An 18,933-nucleotide genomic window follows, 5' to 3' on the forward strand; every position below is an offset into this window, starting at 1 on the left:
AACCCTGAATTATTCACATTACTACTCTCTGAACTATTTCAAATCTCAAGGTAATGAAGTGTCCAAAACAGAAAGCAGTATTCCAGGTGTGGTTTCACCAGCATCTGAAAGAATCTATTATCCTTCCTGCTCCATTCTCTATATACACCATCCAAAAATCTCATTAGTATTTTGCTTCCAGGCTGTATTTTAAACAAATACCTAATTCACTTTCCACCAGAACTCCTAAGTATTTATAATAACTTAAAATTTTCCACATTTTTTCCCCTTTACATTAAAAAAGGGTTGGATTTTCTACCTTCTTTCTCCCTTGATCCACCTCTCCCCCTCCCCCAAAATTAAAAAGTTTGGATGCATAAAAATGTTTATTTCTAGATTTAAAAAAATATTTATCCTCTCTCTATAAGTGTTAGCCTATAGTCACAGGTATTATTTATGGCCAACTTTGCAGTTTTATATTACTTGCTAACTATAGAAACCTATTATCTCCGCCGCCCCCCACCTCCCCCGCCAGTTGTAAAAGAGTAAATCCCAAGGACAAAGTGAATTTGCTCTCAGAGCAAACTGAAAGAGATCCGGAAATGTAAAAAATATATTCTCCCCCAAACAACCACCCTATGAAATGCAGAAAGGTAGCTCTCCTATCTTAATACTACTTTTCAAAAGGACACCTACCAGTAGTGATGTATTCAGCAACTAGTTCTGACTCTACTACAGCAATTGATGGACTCTCCGGAGAATGTCTCTTTTCCTGGGTCATCTGAATAGGCACTGCCATTTGACTCAAGTCAATAGTAGGTTGTCTTGGTTTCGATTCCAATTTTTCCTTTACTGCATAAAAAAGTCAGGGGAAAAGTTAACTTTTATTACAAACAAGAACTAAAACCAGAGTTGTCCATGGGAATAACGAACCAGACCTCTGGGGTGCCACACTGGTAGTGACTAAGGAGACAATGAGTTGAAAAGGAAAAATCAGACTGCTATGCAAGAGTATAGAGTCCACAACTTGTGCAATCATACCCAAAAGCCTAGCAAAAAGGACTCATATGCAATCAGAGTAAAATCCCCCCCTATTATCATTAGGCCAGACAACTGGTTCTGTTTCCCTTATACACATTTCCCTTAGAACATTTTCTTTACCCTTCTGCAAGGTAGTCCCTGGAATCCTTGAGTTCACCAACCTGAAAACAAAGGGTGAATAAGCAGTACAAAGCATGATTTCCACTCAGGCACACCTACCCTGAATAACACAACTCGGTGATCAGTTTAATTGGTTCTATTAAAATTTTAAGATAATCTCTAAAGAAATATTAGAATGTTTTCAATGACTTTTAAAACATAAAAATTTTTCAACATTAGAAAAAATGGCTTCTGTGTTCCTGCAAAAAAATGTCTTCTGGAATAGTCTGGAATCAGGAATGGTTTCCGTGGACAGATTTTTCTATCTTATCACTTTTTCCACAGAATCTACTCAGTTTCTACTTTCTTATAAGGCATTAATGAAAATGGCTGAGTATGTAAAAAACAAGGAGCTGAAGAAATAAATGACTAAGGCTAAAAATAATATCAATATTTAAAAATGTTAACCAAAGACTTACATTAAATACTAGTATTCTTGGGGTAGTGTAGAGTGGATGTCACAACAAAGAGTAGTAACCAATAATCAAGTCCACTGAATGATCATTCAGATTATTCCCACAAAGCATATAATGTGACAAAATCAAGATAATCATTTAAACAAAGAAAGCAAAACAAAACCAAAAAAATACAAAAGTCACCCTATAAGTAGAGAGGACATTGAACTAGGAATCAAGACATTGAATCTCACTCTGCCACTAACCAACTGGGTAACCTCTCTAGATTTCAGTTTACTTATCCATAAAATGAAAGGGTTGGATGAGATCATTGCTAAGGTCCCTTAAATACTCCGACAATCTTTGACCTATTATAATAGAGAGGTCAGTATTTATAACACACGTTTTGCCTAGTTTGTTGAAGATATTTAGTAACTAGAAATACTGACAGAATCTTGTGAGGATAGCTTTGCATGGAAGTTCAAGTAAGTAAATTATACAAAGAAACATGAAGATAAAATTAAAACAAATCAGAATGCTAGAAAGGGCCATTAATGGTATTTTATGAACATAAAACTGTCCCACCAATATCAAGGAGGATGACAAGGGCCCTTCAAACTGCCTCCTACTATTCCTGAATAGAGCTGGTGAACTGTATCTATCTTTCCACTTAGAAGTAACAGACCTACTCCTTTCTGGTAACAAGAGAAACAGGATTATCCACTTAAGTCAGGAGACAGAGAAGAAAGAGCTCTGCCATTTTTTTCTATCTTTCTACTGACTATATCTATCCTTCAATACTCCTGTGCATATCTTAATGAACTAACAAGTGAGCAGACTGCACCAATGATTATAGACAAGTCCAGAGGGGGGAAATGTGCTCAAATAACAAAGAAAATAGAACAGTGGTAGTATTTTAGCACAACCCATCTCTAGAGAAAACATGCTTCATTCAATTGAGCATGTGAGTTCATACCTGTTGTCTGTTGGAGTTCTAACAGAGCTTTGATTGTTGAAGTAGCTGATTGTGATTCACTGGATACATCCTGATAAATTATGGTGGGGCTAGTCTCCATTGCAATCTCATGTTCTGACCAATCCTGACGCCGGGAAGCAATTACATGAACTACAGGCTGGGAATCTGTTTTATATTAGTTAAAAAAAAACAAACCCTATAAACAAAGTTTCTCTTTAAAAAAAACAATTTGCTTTTTAAAAATCTTTGTATTTATTGTAAACTTCATGCTTTATCTCCCCAAGAAGACTTGTAAGCCCCCAGAGGGCAAATGTCTTTCATGTCTGTATTCACATAATCATTCATTCATTAACTGAACAAACTGGACACCTATGTGCCAGAGTCTATATTTGGCATTGAGGATACAAAGGAGCTCACAGAATAATCAGAGGATTCTCAAGAAGCACACAATCTGGTTGGGGAGACAGACATGTAAAAAAGACAAGTTACAATTCAATGTGATAACTGCTGTAATAAATAGATGTGTACTGTGTAAGTGGGTATATATTTGTCTAAGGACAAAATGCTATAGGAGTCTTATTTTCCCAAACGCAGCTGGAAATGTGCTCTGTATTACAACCTCAGCATTCAGTCAACACTTATTGGATGGCTGATTTACTAAAAGGAAATCTTGTCCACTGACAATAGGACTGGATAGATAATCTAGAAGCAACCTGATATAATAAAACACATATAACATTTGGAATTCAAAGTCTGAGGTTACAGCCTCAGCTCTATCAATTATTAGCAAGTTGGTTCTTTAGGTCTTAGTATCATTATTTAATTATGGCAACAATAAAATCACCTCTCTACCTCACAGAATTTCTGAGGATCTGAGGATATAAGGAAATCATACATGTAAAAGAGCTTTGTAAACTATGAAGGGCAATAGAAATATTGTTGTGGTAGTGGTGGCCCGAAAGTCCTCAATTCTAAGACTTTTTGATAGTTTCAAATTAAATTACACCCTAATTCAAGGTTTATTATATTCATGCTATACCGGTATGCATGTAAACACTAAATGTGCATCAAATCGAGCAACAAATTATTTATGAGTTTGCTATCTACAGAATAAGCAGATTGGAATAGACTACTTTTAAGTTCCTAAACTCCTTTGTCCAAGACACCACACAGAAAATTATGCAGGGTATATAAAGGCATGATCCCTACTCCCAAGTTTGGATTATAATGAAAGAGACATAAAATAAACACACACACACACACACACATATATATATATATATATATATATATATATATATATATATATACATATATATATAGCTTTGTATTTTGGGGTAAAATCAAATGATTAGGGCAAATAAGATGAATACATAGAAAGAAAAAGTCTGCTTTGAATTGGAATGGTCAGTGAAAGCATCACAGAATAATAAAAAGAATTCATGTAGCCCCCCAAACAAGAATAAATGCAACCTAAGTTTGGCCTTCTATGAATATTATATTTTTGAAAACCACAAAATTGTCCCAAAAGGTTGAGGCAGGGGAAACAACTTTTAAAAAAAAGAGAGAGAGATAAAAACAAAAATAAACCAATACAGTACGTCCTCGGGTTACGTCGGAGATCCGTTCCTACGGTGCGATGTAACGCGATTTTCACCCTAAGTTGGAACCCACCTACGTAAGCACCTGCGTCACTCACATGGAGCACATACACAGCAGTAATGAAGTGAAAAAGTAAAAAAAGTGTAAAAAAAAGGTAACAATTCCTGACCTTTACTTGTGGTAAATAAATAATAAAAAACATAAAGCACATATGTACATATGTCAAAATGACAGAACTTTTTTTAAATAAATAAATGGGAGATGGCAACGTAATCACGAAACGACGTACGTAACCCGAGGACTGCCTGTAATCTTCCCAAAGAAAACAAAATCAGTATACAATAAATCTGGAAATTTTAATTAACATTAATAAGTTATTACACACACACACACACACACACACACACACACACACCCAAGTGGGTAGAACTATAAGGCACATGAATAAGGTGACCAGATTTTAACATTGGTAAAGCGGGACACCATTGACCAGGATGGGGGTGGGGGGGTTCGTGATTAAAAATTTGGTCTATATGGAGCAACAAAAATTTTCATAGAACGCAAAAATAGTATTGTAATATATTTTTTTAAATTTCAACATAAGTACAATTTACAAATATAATAAATAAAAAATTATGTATAGTATTATTTTATTCTTTGGCATATTTCTCATTTGAGTGAATTTTTTTAGTAGATTGCTGTCGTTGTTTAAAAGGTCATGAATTTGCCGTAACGTAAGTCGTAAGTGTCACTTTCAAGGCCAGCACTAGACTTTTTGCCGCCACTATAAAATATAAATAATACGAGTACTGTCTGCTAAATTCAAGAAAATTTATGTATTTATGAAATAAATAAATTACTTATCTAAATTATCTGAATAGCTGATTTGTAATGACATCACTTGTTTAACTAGCTTACTAGCACGCAGTACGATGTGTATCGTCTGAGAGACAGTTACAAAATGTTTTCGTCGTTGCCCATCCCAAAAAATGCCATTGTTCATTAAGTCCAAACAATGGTGGTCGAATTCTAACAACTGATCAACAATGCGAACTTTGATAAGCAGTTCTCGATAATTAGTTCTCAACAATTATTTGTTATTATTAAAGTTTAACATTATAAAATTAACAAAAATAATATAAAACTCATATCCTGGCTAAACAGCCACATGGCCGCCGAAAACCGTATATTCCCTTCCCGTTCTCCTGCCATTCCCTAGCTTGTCGTGCATTCTTTCCAAAAATCGGGACTTTTTTAAAACGTCGTGGAACGTGGGACAAACTGTTAAAAATCGGGACTGTCCTGCCAAAAGCGGGACGTCTGGTCACCTTACACATGAAGGATGTATAACGTCCATTAAACTTCCTCCAAAATCTAGAAAATTAAAGGATACTATCCTGAAATACCAAATGCTATGTGAAGCATATAACAATTTTTCTTTACTCATTCAAAGTAGATATATAGAACTTAAACTTAAGAGAATTATATTAGAGAACCATTCTTTTTATATAACCTAAGTTCTCAAATTTAAAAAATTCCATTGATGATATAAGTACCCCTTGATTGGGTGAGAGGATCTATAGGCAAAGAATGACTTGGCAACTCCACTCCATATATATCGATTATCTAGAAGAAAGCAAGGACTGCATTTGTAGAGGGATATGGTAGAGACTAGAAAAGGAACACAAATTTCCACATGGGAACACCTATCAGAGACATCACCACAAATAACATCATCCCATAGAGACTGGGGAGATTGCTCACTCTCTGCCCATACTCAGAAAGAGTAGCTGACCATCACAAAGTATTACTAAAACAACCCCAACATCTATGACACAGAATGAGAGAGTGAACCTAGATGTGAAAACCATTTCTTGAGTGATTTTCCTCTCTACCTTTGGCTTATGCTTAGTCTGGATAGATCTACTGCCTATCAAGCCTGATGCTGGGGTAGGAAAGTAATGACTGAGGTACCAGGAGTCTGATCTCATAGTACCATTTGATTATGTGATGTGCATCCATCTTGTAGATTTTTTTGAAAGTTTAATGGAAATTATGCATCCCTGGTGTTGTACATATTCTACTCAGTGTTATTGTTTTTGTGTTTTTTTTTGAAGGCGTATGGGAGAAATACAGTTTTTAAATGATAATTAAAAATTCCAGATCTATTGTATGTTGATTTTGTTCTCTTTGGGAAGGCTATTTTTTTTTAATGACCCTATCTCTCTTGAAGATGGTGGCCTGCTAACCCTCAAATATCTTTCCCAACAAGTTACTTAGCGAGTATTTATTAAATACCTATAGCACGTTGGGTACTAGAGATACACACTGTATCCAAAGTCAGAGTCAGGCATCTCTATGAAAGAATGTCTCCTATGTCTTTACTATAAAATGCCTATATCACATTTTCATAACATCATAAGACCTGTCAGCTAGAAAAGATTTAAAAGTTCGTTTAATGCTCTCAGCAATCCTATGCTATAATCTTCACAAAGTACCACTGCCAGTCCAGGAACTCCGCCACCAGAGAACTCACTACTTTCCAAAACAGTTTCCTTCCCAACTCTGCACAATTATGACAATTAGAAAATTTTCTTTTATGGAGTGGAAGCAGGTTTTCCTGTTACTTCTACCCAATGGTTCTAGTTTCCATCCATGTATCTATAAAGACCAATTCTTTTTCCTTTTCTTCAAGATAACTGATGACATTTCCCATGCTCCCCCAACCCAACTCAATCTTCATCTTCTCTTCTCCATGATAAATGGTCTGTCTTCACTAACCATTCCTCATATAAAATGATTCCCAGATGCCTTACCCAACTAAACCATCTCTTCTAAACTAAACCCAAGATGTCTACATCCATTCTATGATGTAACATGTACCTTCCCTCTGAAGTATTGTCATAAAGCCTAAGGCCTTCATAGTATTTAATTATCTAGATAGCATCGCCCAAAATGTTCCAGAGAACACTAATTTCTCAAGATGTTCTGCAAAAAAAGGGTCCCATGGTCAAAAAAGTTGGGGAGCATTTTACATTATATACTGCACTCCTCATAATAGCACATAACAGCTCTGAAAAGTTATGCGATAAGTACGCTTTGCTTAACTTTGATTTATTCCTCACCTTCACCAAGACTGCCCAAATCATGAAGCTTCTGGAAGAATCATCCTAGAAACCAAGATGTGGCCTACTGAAAACAATGTCTTGACAGGATGCATTTTTGTATTTGCCTCATGCCTTGTTCTATCATAAATCCCTACCCTTGGTTTTGTCCCCTTATTCTCTTCCATTTTACTTCACATAACCTTATATTCTATCTAACCCACCTTAAAACTTTTTGGAAATAAACAGAATATAAGAAAAGTAACCTTCAATATTTTTTCTTTTAAGAAAATCTGGAACACTATAAGTCTAGCCTATTCCTAAGTAAGAAAGGGGGGAAAAGATACAATTAGGAAGAAAAGGTTAGGAGCTGTGGAAGGCATATGGTCCAATCTTCAGTAAGTGACCCAGGCAAATAAGGTTTGATCCTTTAGGATTGGTCATCTAATTATCAAATAAGATCTAAAAATACTCCACTTAAAAGGCCCACCTGCAAGGTTAGAGGGAACCCCAGAAAGGAAACAATATTTTGGACTCAGGCAACAAAATGAGTTTATGCCCTGACCGGTGTTCTCAGTGGTTAGAGCACTGACCTGTGCACCAAAGGGTCACTGGCTCAATTCCCTGTCAAGGGCACGCACCTGGGTTGCAGGTTCAATCCCTGGCCTGGTAGGGGTGAGTGTGGGAGGCAACTGATTGATGTGTCTCTCTCATATTGATGTCTGTCTGTCTGTCTGTCTGTCTGTCTCTCTCTCTCTCTCTCTCTCTCTCTCTCTCTCTCTCTCTCTCTCTCTCTCCCGTTCACTGCCCCTTCCACTCTCTCTAAAAAAAATATCAATGGAAAAATTATCCTTGGGTGAGGATTAACAACAACAAAAAGTTTATAAGGCTGAAGCTTAACACTATGCCACAGATACTATGATTGTTGTTTTACTGTTTGTTCATTCAGTGAAACTTCTATTGAGTGTCTCCTTAGTGTCAGTTAACCTATTTTCTAATTATTGGCTATACAGAGATAAATATGACCTTTGAGAAGCTAGTAGCCTTGTGGTAAATAATCATTATAAATAAATGAAAAGTACAAAATAAAATGATCAATGATAAAATAGCTGGTAGTACAAAGCAATTCTGGAAACATTGTATAGAAGGAATGATGAAGCCTCCAGGGTGATACAGCAAGGTGAAGATGAAGGCCACTCTTCTAGCCTTAGAGATAATTTAAGAATAAGGTATAAGGACAAAACTGTTCCTCTTTGGGGGTGGGAGATAATGGGAAAAGTTAGAAACTATTAAGTAGAATCAAAAAATTCCCCTGGCATAAGAAATATCCTTATTTCCAGGACTTGTGTAAGAGAAATCATCAGAAAAACATCTGAAATCAAAAAAAGGTTGATTTAAAAAAAAAAAAAAAAAGGTTGATTTTACAGTAGAATGCCAACTATCAATATACAAATAATGGACTTTAGAAAATCATCAATGGATGCTAAAACTAGTAGATAAATGTTTAATGAGGAACATGATATTTATATAGTTTCAAAGTATCTCCTCACAAATTAATATAAATCTCAAAGGAAAATATGGTAACTTCACAATGTAAAAAAATGGGGAAGATATCACCTTAGCCAATTGATCAACATTAAATTAACATCAATATAGGGACAAACTAACATCATGTGCCTACTAATGAGATAAAACTAAGGACACAATATCATATCTGTGGAATTCTTGCTGAATTTAATCAATAGTAAACATCAGACAAAACAACTGAAGAATATTCTACAAAGTAACTGATCTATACTCTTCAAAAATGTCAAGGTCAAGAAACACAAAGAAAGGCTGAAGGATTAGCTAAAGTTAAAGGAAAATGAAGAGCCATGACAATTAAATGCAACTAAATGCAATGCATAGTCTTAAATTAGATTGTGGACTGAAGAAAAAAGTATAAAGAATATTATTAGACAATTGATGACATTTGAATGGATTATAGAATCATAGCATTAAATTTCTTGATTTTGATAACTGCATTTTAGTTATGAATAGACTAACCCTTAAGAAATATGAACCTACAAATGTAAGTATTTAGGGGTAAAGGACATATCTACAACTTGTTCTCAAATCGGGGGGTGGAGGGGTTTAGTTAGAGAATCAACAACAAAGCTAACAGGGCAAAATGTAAACTAGTGGTGAATCTAGATAAAGAGTATACACAGTTCTTTTTACTCTTCCTGCTACTTTCTCCTGTCTTAAATCACATTAAAAGAAAATGTTGCTATTATGAGGGGGGGAGGCGCTAAAAACCACAAAAGCAATATAAAATAAAAATGGACTTCTAAGTAGTGTTTAGATTCCTAGCAGTTATGACACTCAAATACTCTGAAAAGCAGCACAATTTTAGACTGACTCAAACCTTTATCCCTTTCTCTTTAAATCACAGCATATATATTCCCAACACCTTGTCTTTGTGAGAATGTACTAAAGAGCTATACAAGGATATGGGAAGGGTAAATGCAGATTATAAAAACTGGCTTCATATTCAATTACATTAGATATGCTTAGTCTGATATAAAATATGTCTGTATTACAGAATTTTTAAAAATACAAAATGAAAGAAAACTAATAAAAACAGATGATGCTTATATTATAATAGATCAAAGAGCAGAAAACCTTATATTTAATCACGTCTAGAAATAGCCAAACTCTTGCACCATCTTAGAATGACAACTGAAGACTCACTAATGAAGTGACATGTTTGGGAAGTACTGATTGATTTAGGGCTCCCTTAGGAAAAGAAGAACAATTTCAAAAGATCATCTGAGATTATATATACACATATATATAATCTCAGATACACACACACACACACACACACACACACACACACACACACACACACACACTAAAGGCCCAGTGCACGAATTCGTGCACAGGTGGGGGACCCTCGGCCTGGCCGGCGATGGGGCCGTCTCACCAGTCCCAATCAGGGCCCGTGGGGGCTGGCCAGACAGGGAGAGACCGTGGGAAGTTGGCCGGCCGGGGAGGGACTGCAGGACGGCTCCAGGGCATGTCTGGCCCTCTTGCCCAGTCCCGATCGGCCGGACCCCAGCAGCAAGCTAACCTACCGGTCAGAGCGTCTGCCCCCTGATGGTCAGTGTGCTTCATAGAGACAGGTCGAGCAGTCGACCGAAAGGTCAACCGACAGGTCAGACACTTCGCATATTACGCTTTTATTATATAGGATATATATATATATATATGTCTATGTGTGTGTGTGTGTGTGTGTGTGTGTGTGTATACACACATCTACTATTCGTGCCCCCCTTTTAGCACCAATGCATAAACTAAATATTTTACATTATTTTATAAAATGAGTGACATATTGTTCATTTGTTAAAATCAACTTTTTTATTTACTTTGAATTGATGAGTTTTCAAAGACCATTTCAAATGCTACTTCCTTCATGAGGCTTTCTCATTTGCTCCTCGCTGGAGTGTGAACTTTCAGCACTTGGTATTTTTGTTAGTAATAACATTTTGTTACTAATAAAATTCTTATACTGAAGTTGTACATGTAATTTTTTTTAGTCCCCTACTCTAGAGTTTAAGCTCCTAACGAGCAAGAACTATATTTTATTCAGCCTTTGTAGGTTCTAGCATAATTCTTAGTACATAGTATAAACTAACAAATAATTTTAAAATTGAATTATTAAATAATTAGCAATCTGAACCATGTAAGACTAACTTGGGATGACTCTACTTGAAGAGTTAAAAAATAAAGTGTTTGGCACAATATGAAGAGTCTGTATTAGAAAAGTGCTAAGAAAGCACTCCAGAAAGGATAATGGGAAGGCAGGGACAGAAATAGAGTGGCTAAGAATGACCGAGGGAATATAAACCACTTTGCTTAAATACATCAGAGTGCATAAGCATGGGCATAACATACTACCTGACAATAAGAGTGATTTAAGGTAATTGAGTATTAGATTTGTAGAAGGTCTCAAAGATTATGATCATGATTTAATTTCAAATGACTTCCTAGAAGAACATAATTAAAAAAGCACTGAAAACAAAAAGCTTCCCTACTATGAATTATGGCTTCATAGCCCCTTCCTTATAATTAGGAGAGTTATATAATTATTATCTAAACTGGGATACCTTTGAGAGTGAAAGGGAATGCTATTAATAATGATGCTAGAACAGACATAAACTAGGACTTGTCCCATGCCAACTGCAAAGCATGATAACCTACTTACAGCCCACTTGTAGCCTACCTCTGGCCACCTTGACTCTTTCTCAAGATTCGGCAACCACCATTTCAAAAGGTATATTCACTTTCTTGCATACTTCTACCTACCCAAAGAAAACAGGAGGAATCATAGCTCTAAGCAGTTTGATAATACCTACCTGTCAAAATCATTATCTTAAGTTTACCAATTATTTGAAGAACATATGCCATGCAGTAAAGAATGGTAGGCCTTACCAAAAACAAAACTTCAGCTCACTAATTACATATCAAACAAAAGAAAATCAAATCAAAAGAAGTGACAAATCAAAGCATATTTGTTTATTTAAAATTTCTAGATGCAACTATTTTGGAACTAGGGCACTATTGTCAGCAGTAATTATATAAAATGAATCTTACCTTGGGAACTTTGGGAGGACTCTGTAGAAGAGGAACTATCTGTATAACTTTGTGGTTCTTCTTTTCCCTCCTGAATAGAAGAATTACTGGCCTCTGCCACCCTGGATGCTTGCTGTAATGTTTCTGTGACCAGCTGCCTTGTTTGTTCACTAACAACTGTGGCTTGAAACGTTACTGGTTTGGGTTTAATAAGAACCTAGAAGAAAAGCAGAAATATACCAAGTTCAAATTTTAGAGCACTATTTAACCTTTTGCACTCAGATGTCGAGTGTGACTCGACACGGTTAGCATCAGTAGCAAAGGGTTAGCGAATGCAAAGGGTTAAAATGTTAATCTTCTATGTCATGAACAATAATATTTCCTTGGTGTACTAAACAGCATTCTGTACATTTACTATGTTTTGGGCACAACATTGTTCATCAAAGACTAATTCAATCTATGAGCAAATTATAGTCAAGCTACATAAAACATTTTAAGTAGTACATGCCATATTATTACAGCCATGATTCTGACAAGAGCATCTGCCCTTCTTTTTCCTTGCCTATGATGTCTTCAGGAGTCATTTTACAATCTAGGCTATATAGTAGAAATGAGTCACATGAAAAATACAAGAAGCCTAGATTCCCAGTGGAATTTTTGTGTCCAGATTTCACCAGTCTGTACATTAATTAACATAGTAAAAATAAAACCCTAATTTGTTTAAGTCATTGTTCTTTGGTTTTCTATCATTAGTAACCAAATGAAATTCCTGACACACGTATCAAAGTAAACTTGCTTGGGACTGAAATCATTTTTGAAGAAATCCCCAGAGGAACAATGATGTAGTCAACTATTAGAAGCAATATGGAATATGTGGTAGATCAACTCTTGGCAAAGGTGAAAACCACAGATACCAAAGCAAGTGAAATGAAGAAAGATTTTCAAAGTGAACCATTTCATTTCAAAATTTGGACTCTAGGAGTTGACTTCAATTCAGTACATGGAATAATGTTAACTCACCACATTTATTTTTTATTTCTCCCATATATAAGATTTTAAACCTTTTCAGACTCTATTAAGTCACCCATTTCTAAGAATTCAAGAATGAAAACATAATACAACTTAGATAATGGAACAAATCATCAAACTTACTTGTTTAGATAGTACACTATTTAGCTAAAATTCTGAGGAATCATTCTAAACTCAAATTATTATTTTATAGATAAATTACTACTTTTTACAAAAATTCTAGAATAGCATTTCTCAACCAAAGCAACCTTGCTTCCTTTGATATTCTCAGACATCATGTAAAATACACAGCAGCCCAGCTAAGATTAATTCCTGAGCCTCAATTTCCCAAGCAAATTTCCAGAAAAGTTTCCTTAGTAGTAGAAAAATTGAACAGATCTCTAGCTTCTCTATTATTTAAGTTTCAAGTAAAGCAAATTTTTAAGTAAATAAAGTGCTTCCAAAGGCCATATTAGCTTATAAAAAGTAAATAATTTTCTCTGAGAGATGCTAAATAACTACCATTCTTCCTCAACAATATACTCCTCAAATAACAATATACAACTTCAACAATTTTATTCCAAGGGGATTCTTTTCTCCAATCTTTGCTCATAATAAGACACAAATATTTAGATATTTTTAAAAAGCGCGAGGAGTGAAACAAAGGGTTTGAAAATAGAAGGATAATTATACACGTGGTCATAACTTTTAATAACATTTTTAAAATACTGGTGATCTTTTCATTCAAATTTCTACTTTGGAATTTTAGGAATTTAAAATATACCTGAGCCAAGAAAAATCACCATTATCTTAGAGCATACCTGTGTTTTCCCTTGCTGCCCATAAACAATTTTTGTTGGGATGATTTTAGCTGCTGGTTGAACCGTGGAACCTATTCCTTTTGGTTGCGTTACAATCATTTTGGTGATGGGTCTTGTAGCAGTGATGATAGCTGGCTTTGCTCCCGTTGGCACTGTCTGAATAGTCTTTTCTCCCTAAATTGAAGTCAGTAACATATGAGATTTATAAGCATTTAAATGATAAAAACTGTCCTTTTACTGAAAAATCACAGAAAAGATTTTATCAGGATGATGGGAAAAAGAACTATAAATTGTGCAACAAAGTACAATGTTTCAAGGTGATCAAAAATCCTAGACTTAATTGAAATGATCTTAGTAGTCATCTGGCTAACTTTCTATCCAAAGAAGGCATTAATTATTTCCTGGTGAGTAAATTAAAAGAATTACTGAATAAGAATACCTATTATACTGCCTCATTCATAGACTAAATATATTAGAAGTCAGAAAATTATAGAAATACTAGAGGCCTGGTGCACGGGATTCGTGCACTGGTGGGGGTGTGGCCTGTGCAGATCAGCCTGCTGTGGGAGCGCTGCTCATCCTGGTCAGCCAAGTGGCTATGGACCCGCCCTCTGAGCGGCTACTCCCGCTGCGGTCAGCCAAGTGGCGCGCCCATTCTGGGAGTGTACTGACCACTAGGGGGCAGCTCCTGCGTTGAGCGTCTGCCCCCTGGTGGTCAATGTGCGTCATAGCAACTGGTCGACCGGTCGTTCTGCCGTTCAGTCGCTGGGCTTTTATTATATAGGATATGGAAGTGTAAACGATAGAGTTGGAATTATACGTCTTACCCCACCCCATATTCGTCTTTATTTTCTAATTTATCTAAAATTAACATTTATGTAATAAAATTACTGTGCATTATACCAATAGCTAAAGGCACAGATATAAAATAAACTGCCTAAGTCCCCAAATATAAATTACAAGGATAAATAGCATAATGTCTATGTGAAAAAGCATGGGCAAGAGATGAAATCAGCAATGATTTAACATTCTTTCTGAGGCCATATGGGAAAATACACAGGAAAAACTTAAGGCATTTCCCATGTTTTATTACTAGTATGTTACTAATATCACTTTACTTTATTGTCTAGATAGCATAAGCCCATTAACTTTTCACCATTTTCTACATTTTCATCTGCTTTATTCTTAAGTTCCATTTCTAGTAATTTATTAAATCAATACTTAAACTTAACTAAATTTAATTCAAATAAATGATTTTACTAAATTAGTAAAATTTTAAAAATTAAAATCCATAAATAAAAAGGATCTGAATTTTTTCACCTTATCAGTTATTTTAATTTTTAGTCATTAAATGTGTCTATCTAAACTTAACAGCCAGTAAAAACAAAGCACCCAGGTGAGCTGGCAAAAGGTAATCACTATATGAACTTAAGAGCCAAAATTATTACACAACTCACAAGATTAACTATCTGCTATAATTATCTAGAGGACACATGAAGTGTCTGCCAATTGTGCATTTACTTATTTTAACACACACATACCCTTCACAGCTGCATTCTCTGGAAAGAGCTCTAGTTCATTTGCCAAGAACTGCTGGTTTATAAGTGGGCATGCCTATCTATTTAAATTGCTTGATGGCCCTTGTCCAAGTATAATGACCCATTCTAAGACAATTCAAAACCAACTAGCAGGTTATTTTTTTAAAAAGCTTTTCTGGGGTGTGTGTGAGCATGCACAGGAGAGCAAGTGGTTAAGTACAGGTGCGTGTACATATGTGGTAAAGAGGATTGGTCTTATACTCTTCTTCTTGTAACTGTCATGCCTTGTGCCTACTATAATATATATCTAGCAACTACAATTCACAAATAACTCTTAGATCTACATGACCACAGGACCTAGGTTACATGGCAACCTCTCTTATATATCAAGTTCTATGAAATTACAAAAAGGTTCTGAAAATCTAAATTCTAACTGTGGCTTTACTTTTGGCTTACTATGTGAACTCAGGCTAGGAACAATCTATGTCTTCCCACCTGATGAAAAACTCTAATGCTGGACCCCTATCAACACTGTGAAGACTGTGATGCCTAGGAAGCTAATAGAGATCTATTATAATGAAGTATAGCATTCTTTTTCAAGCAAAGTAGGGACATTACCAAGCCTAAACAGTTAAGTACTAAGAGTAATAACAATAAAGAACAAACGAAACAAAAATACTTGAGGACTTCCTATGTGCGAGGCACTGTTCTAAGCACTTTCAAAACAGCTACCAGTTAGTGAAAAAACTCACTGGTAGAGATTATCATCCCCAACATACAAATGAGGAAATTAAGGATGAGAGAAGCTGAATAAATTAGCCAAGGTCAAACAACTATGACACTGAGAGACCCAAGGTTTATCTAACTCCAAACCTCTTAACCACTGCCTATATTAATAAACAAAACTATAACTGAATCTGTTAAATTTTTTCACTAGCTCCAAGGTAAAAATGAAAGTAACAAATCCCTGTCAATTAATTTAGTCTTAATCCCAAATATTTCTCTTTTCCCAGCCTAGGCCAAATACTAGGTCGCTCTCTACTGGCCACATGCAGGAATAAAATATCCTCTAACAGATGTCCCCCAGTAGTTAAGCCAGTGGAATCCTCCATCAGGATCAAGCTAAGTATCTAAATCATGATCATAATCAACCTGGCTATAAGCAACATGTTCTAGAAATTACTGTAAAAAATGGCATCAGTAGATGTGTTTAAACAGTTATTACATCACAGCGGTGGTAAATCAAGCCATTCTGGGCATTGTGGGGTTCTGAAGTTCTTAAGCAAATATTTGTATAGCTGGTCTTTCAAGTCCTCAGTATACTGCTGAGTCTGCAGTTCAAGCTCTTACTTACTCCAGCATTTAGCAATGTTGTGACAACATTTTTGCCCGGGAGGCCTTGAATGGTCGTTCCTTTTCCTGTAGTCTTTTGCACAACAATCACATTGGGCTTGGAAGTCATTGGGATTGTAGTGATTTTGGTAGTCGTTCCTTAGAGAAGGGGGGAGAAAAGGAGGCCTGAGTTAAGAACTAGTGATATTTAACTATTTATGTTGTACATAATTAATACATGTAATCAACGTCATCCCAAGATGACATGAAGGCTGTCATGAGGATGAAAATGAAGGCTTAGAATAATAAATTACAAGTTGTCCTAGAATGAAAGAATATTAAGAATTGACTCTTATAGCAGACATCTTTTTGGAATCTGAGGACCTACATACCAAACTCAGAACCTAAATATATCACTATCAGTTTCTCCATCAATATTCCTCTCCCAACTAGTTAACTGAAAATCAGAATCTCTATTCCATGATATATATTTTCCCCAAACATAGTATCATATGTAACTAGTGTGATGGGAAAACTCATCAAAAACAACATAAAAAAGAGGTAGTTAAATGCTCATCAAAGTTCACATAACACTAGACTCTAGAGAAAATTTATGGGGAAAAAAGTCATGTATTTTTATGTGATCAAAAAAGACAAACTAAATACTGACTCACAGACTAAGTCACAGATTAAATATGTGCTCTTATAATCTGCAGCACTGTAAACAGTGAGGATGAAACTCTATTTTTTATTTTTATATACATAAACTTATATTTCCATCTATTAAGATCTACTTAGTAGAGCTATAGGTACTGACCCAAACATCATATTATCTTGCCCTCTCCCCCACATCTGCTTCTCTCCTTACCTATGAACTCTATCTACCTATCAAATTTGTACCCTATATTCTCCTAATTGTCCAAGTTGGAAATCCTGGTACTAATCTTTGATTCATGCCTTGTCTTCACTCTGACAAAAATGAAAGTTTCTTGAGGTCCACACTGCATCTTTACACATCACTGATTCCTCAATGCTTAGCACACAATGTATGGCAATTACTCAGTAATAAGTATGTGAATGAACCCAATTTGTCACCAACATCTGTCTTCTTTCAAAATATTATCAATATCAGTTCAATAGACAACCCTCATCTATTTTGGCTTCCCATTATTTTCTCCCTATTTCAACTTTCTCTATTACACAAATAGTTCTGATGGTACCTGTAGCAAATATCCTAAAAACCAAACAAATAAAAAAACCACCTAATTTCATCATGCCAAGAACCCAGAACATGTGAAATTGGTTAAAACCTTCCTAATCCCTCTTGTATTTAGTTCCAACTTCCCATTTTGATTTTCAAATTCCTATATGATTTGCCCTTAATCTACCAATTTGATCTTATTTGTTCTGTGAGAAGAAACAAGTAATCTTTTCAGTCAAAGAAGGGAGTTTAGGCAGTAGACATTTTGGCCTGTGACTTGCAGCTCCCGTGGGGGCTGCCATTTTGAAACAGCAAAGGTCAACTCCTCCCTTTCTCCTCTAGCCAATTGCACAAGACTGTGAGCCTAGGCTCCTCCAACCAAGAGTGAGGGACAGATCACGTGTGTCAGGAATAAAAACCAAGTGACCACCGCTCAGTGTACATGCTGCCAGGCTCTGCTGGTACACACCCTTCTGCAGAAGTGAAGATATGTGCCTTGCTGCTGGCTCCCAAGGGTGCTTCGTATTCTATCAGGACCCCTGATTTTGGGGGCTTGCCTTATTTCTAACAGTTCCTACTCCACAATACATACCATAATTCTAGTCTAACATGTAACTTCTTGACTATGGCTTCCTATTACCTACCACACAAAGCCAAACTCCTCTGCTTAGCTTTCCAGGTTCCATCAGACTTTTAATTTTCAGGATTACCTAGTATATACCTCTCCTTCAGTGATGGTTTCCACGTGGGTCCTTGAGCATAACAGTCCCAATGCAACTTTTGCACCTGTAATTTCCTTTGCCTATGAAAACAGGCAAGCCATATTTTTCTTCCATGACTAAGCAAAGGACAGATACTCATAAAAATATAATAGATTAATATATTCTCAAGGAGAAAAATTAAACAAAATTTTTTTCTACTGAAAAACCTTAGCATTTCATACAAAAGATTTAGAAATAAGATTGTACTAAGAATAAGAATATTCTAGTTATATGTCAATTTTTTATAATCTTGCTACAATATCCTTGTAATATACTTGCCATCATCTAGTATCTCATCAGCCCAAGGTAACACTCAGGTTACACAAAAAAGCACCTTTATCTATGCACCCCCAGGTTCACAAATGTTTCTTCCTTTATCTGTAGTATCTAAACAATAAG

The 18,933-nt window shown here is 35.6% G+C and overlaps 1 protein-coding gene across 1 annotated transcript in view; it reads right to left on the reverse strand.

The window, feature by feature from the left end:
* The window catches only part of EMSY (EMSY transcriptional repressor, BRCA2 interacting), a 79,921-nt gene that overhangs the window by 12,552 nt on the left and 48,436 nt on the right, over positions 1-18,933 (reverse strand). The window contains exons 13-17 of the mRNA XM_008149992.3: positions 16,595-16,731; positions 13,703-13,876; positions 11,895-12,090; positions 2,551-2,715; positions 676-831 (exon numbers count right to left, since the gene is read on the reverse strand). Coding sequence (XP_008148214.1) covers positions 676-831; positions 2,551-2,715; positions 11,895-12,090; positions 13,703-13,876; positions 16,595-16,731 — 828 coding nt within the window. The remainder of the gene's footprint in view (positions 1-675; positions 832-2,550; positions 2,716-11,894; positions 12,091-13,702; positions 13,877-16,594; positions 16,732-18,933) is intronic.

This window comes from Eptesicus fuscus, chromosome 13 (assembly GCF_027574615.1).
Source record: "Eptesicus fuscus isolate TK198812 chromosome 13, DD_ASM_mEF_20220401, whole genome shotgun sequence".
Classification (NCBI taxonomy): domain Eukaryota; kingdom Metazoa; phylum Chordata; class Mammalia; order Chiroptera; family Vespertilionidae; genus Eptesicus; species Eptesicus fuscus.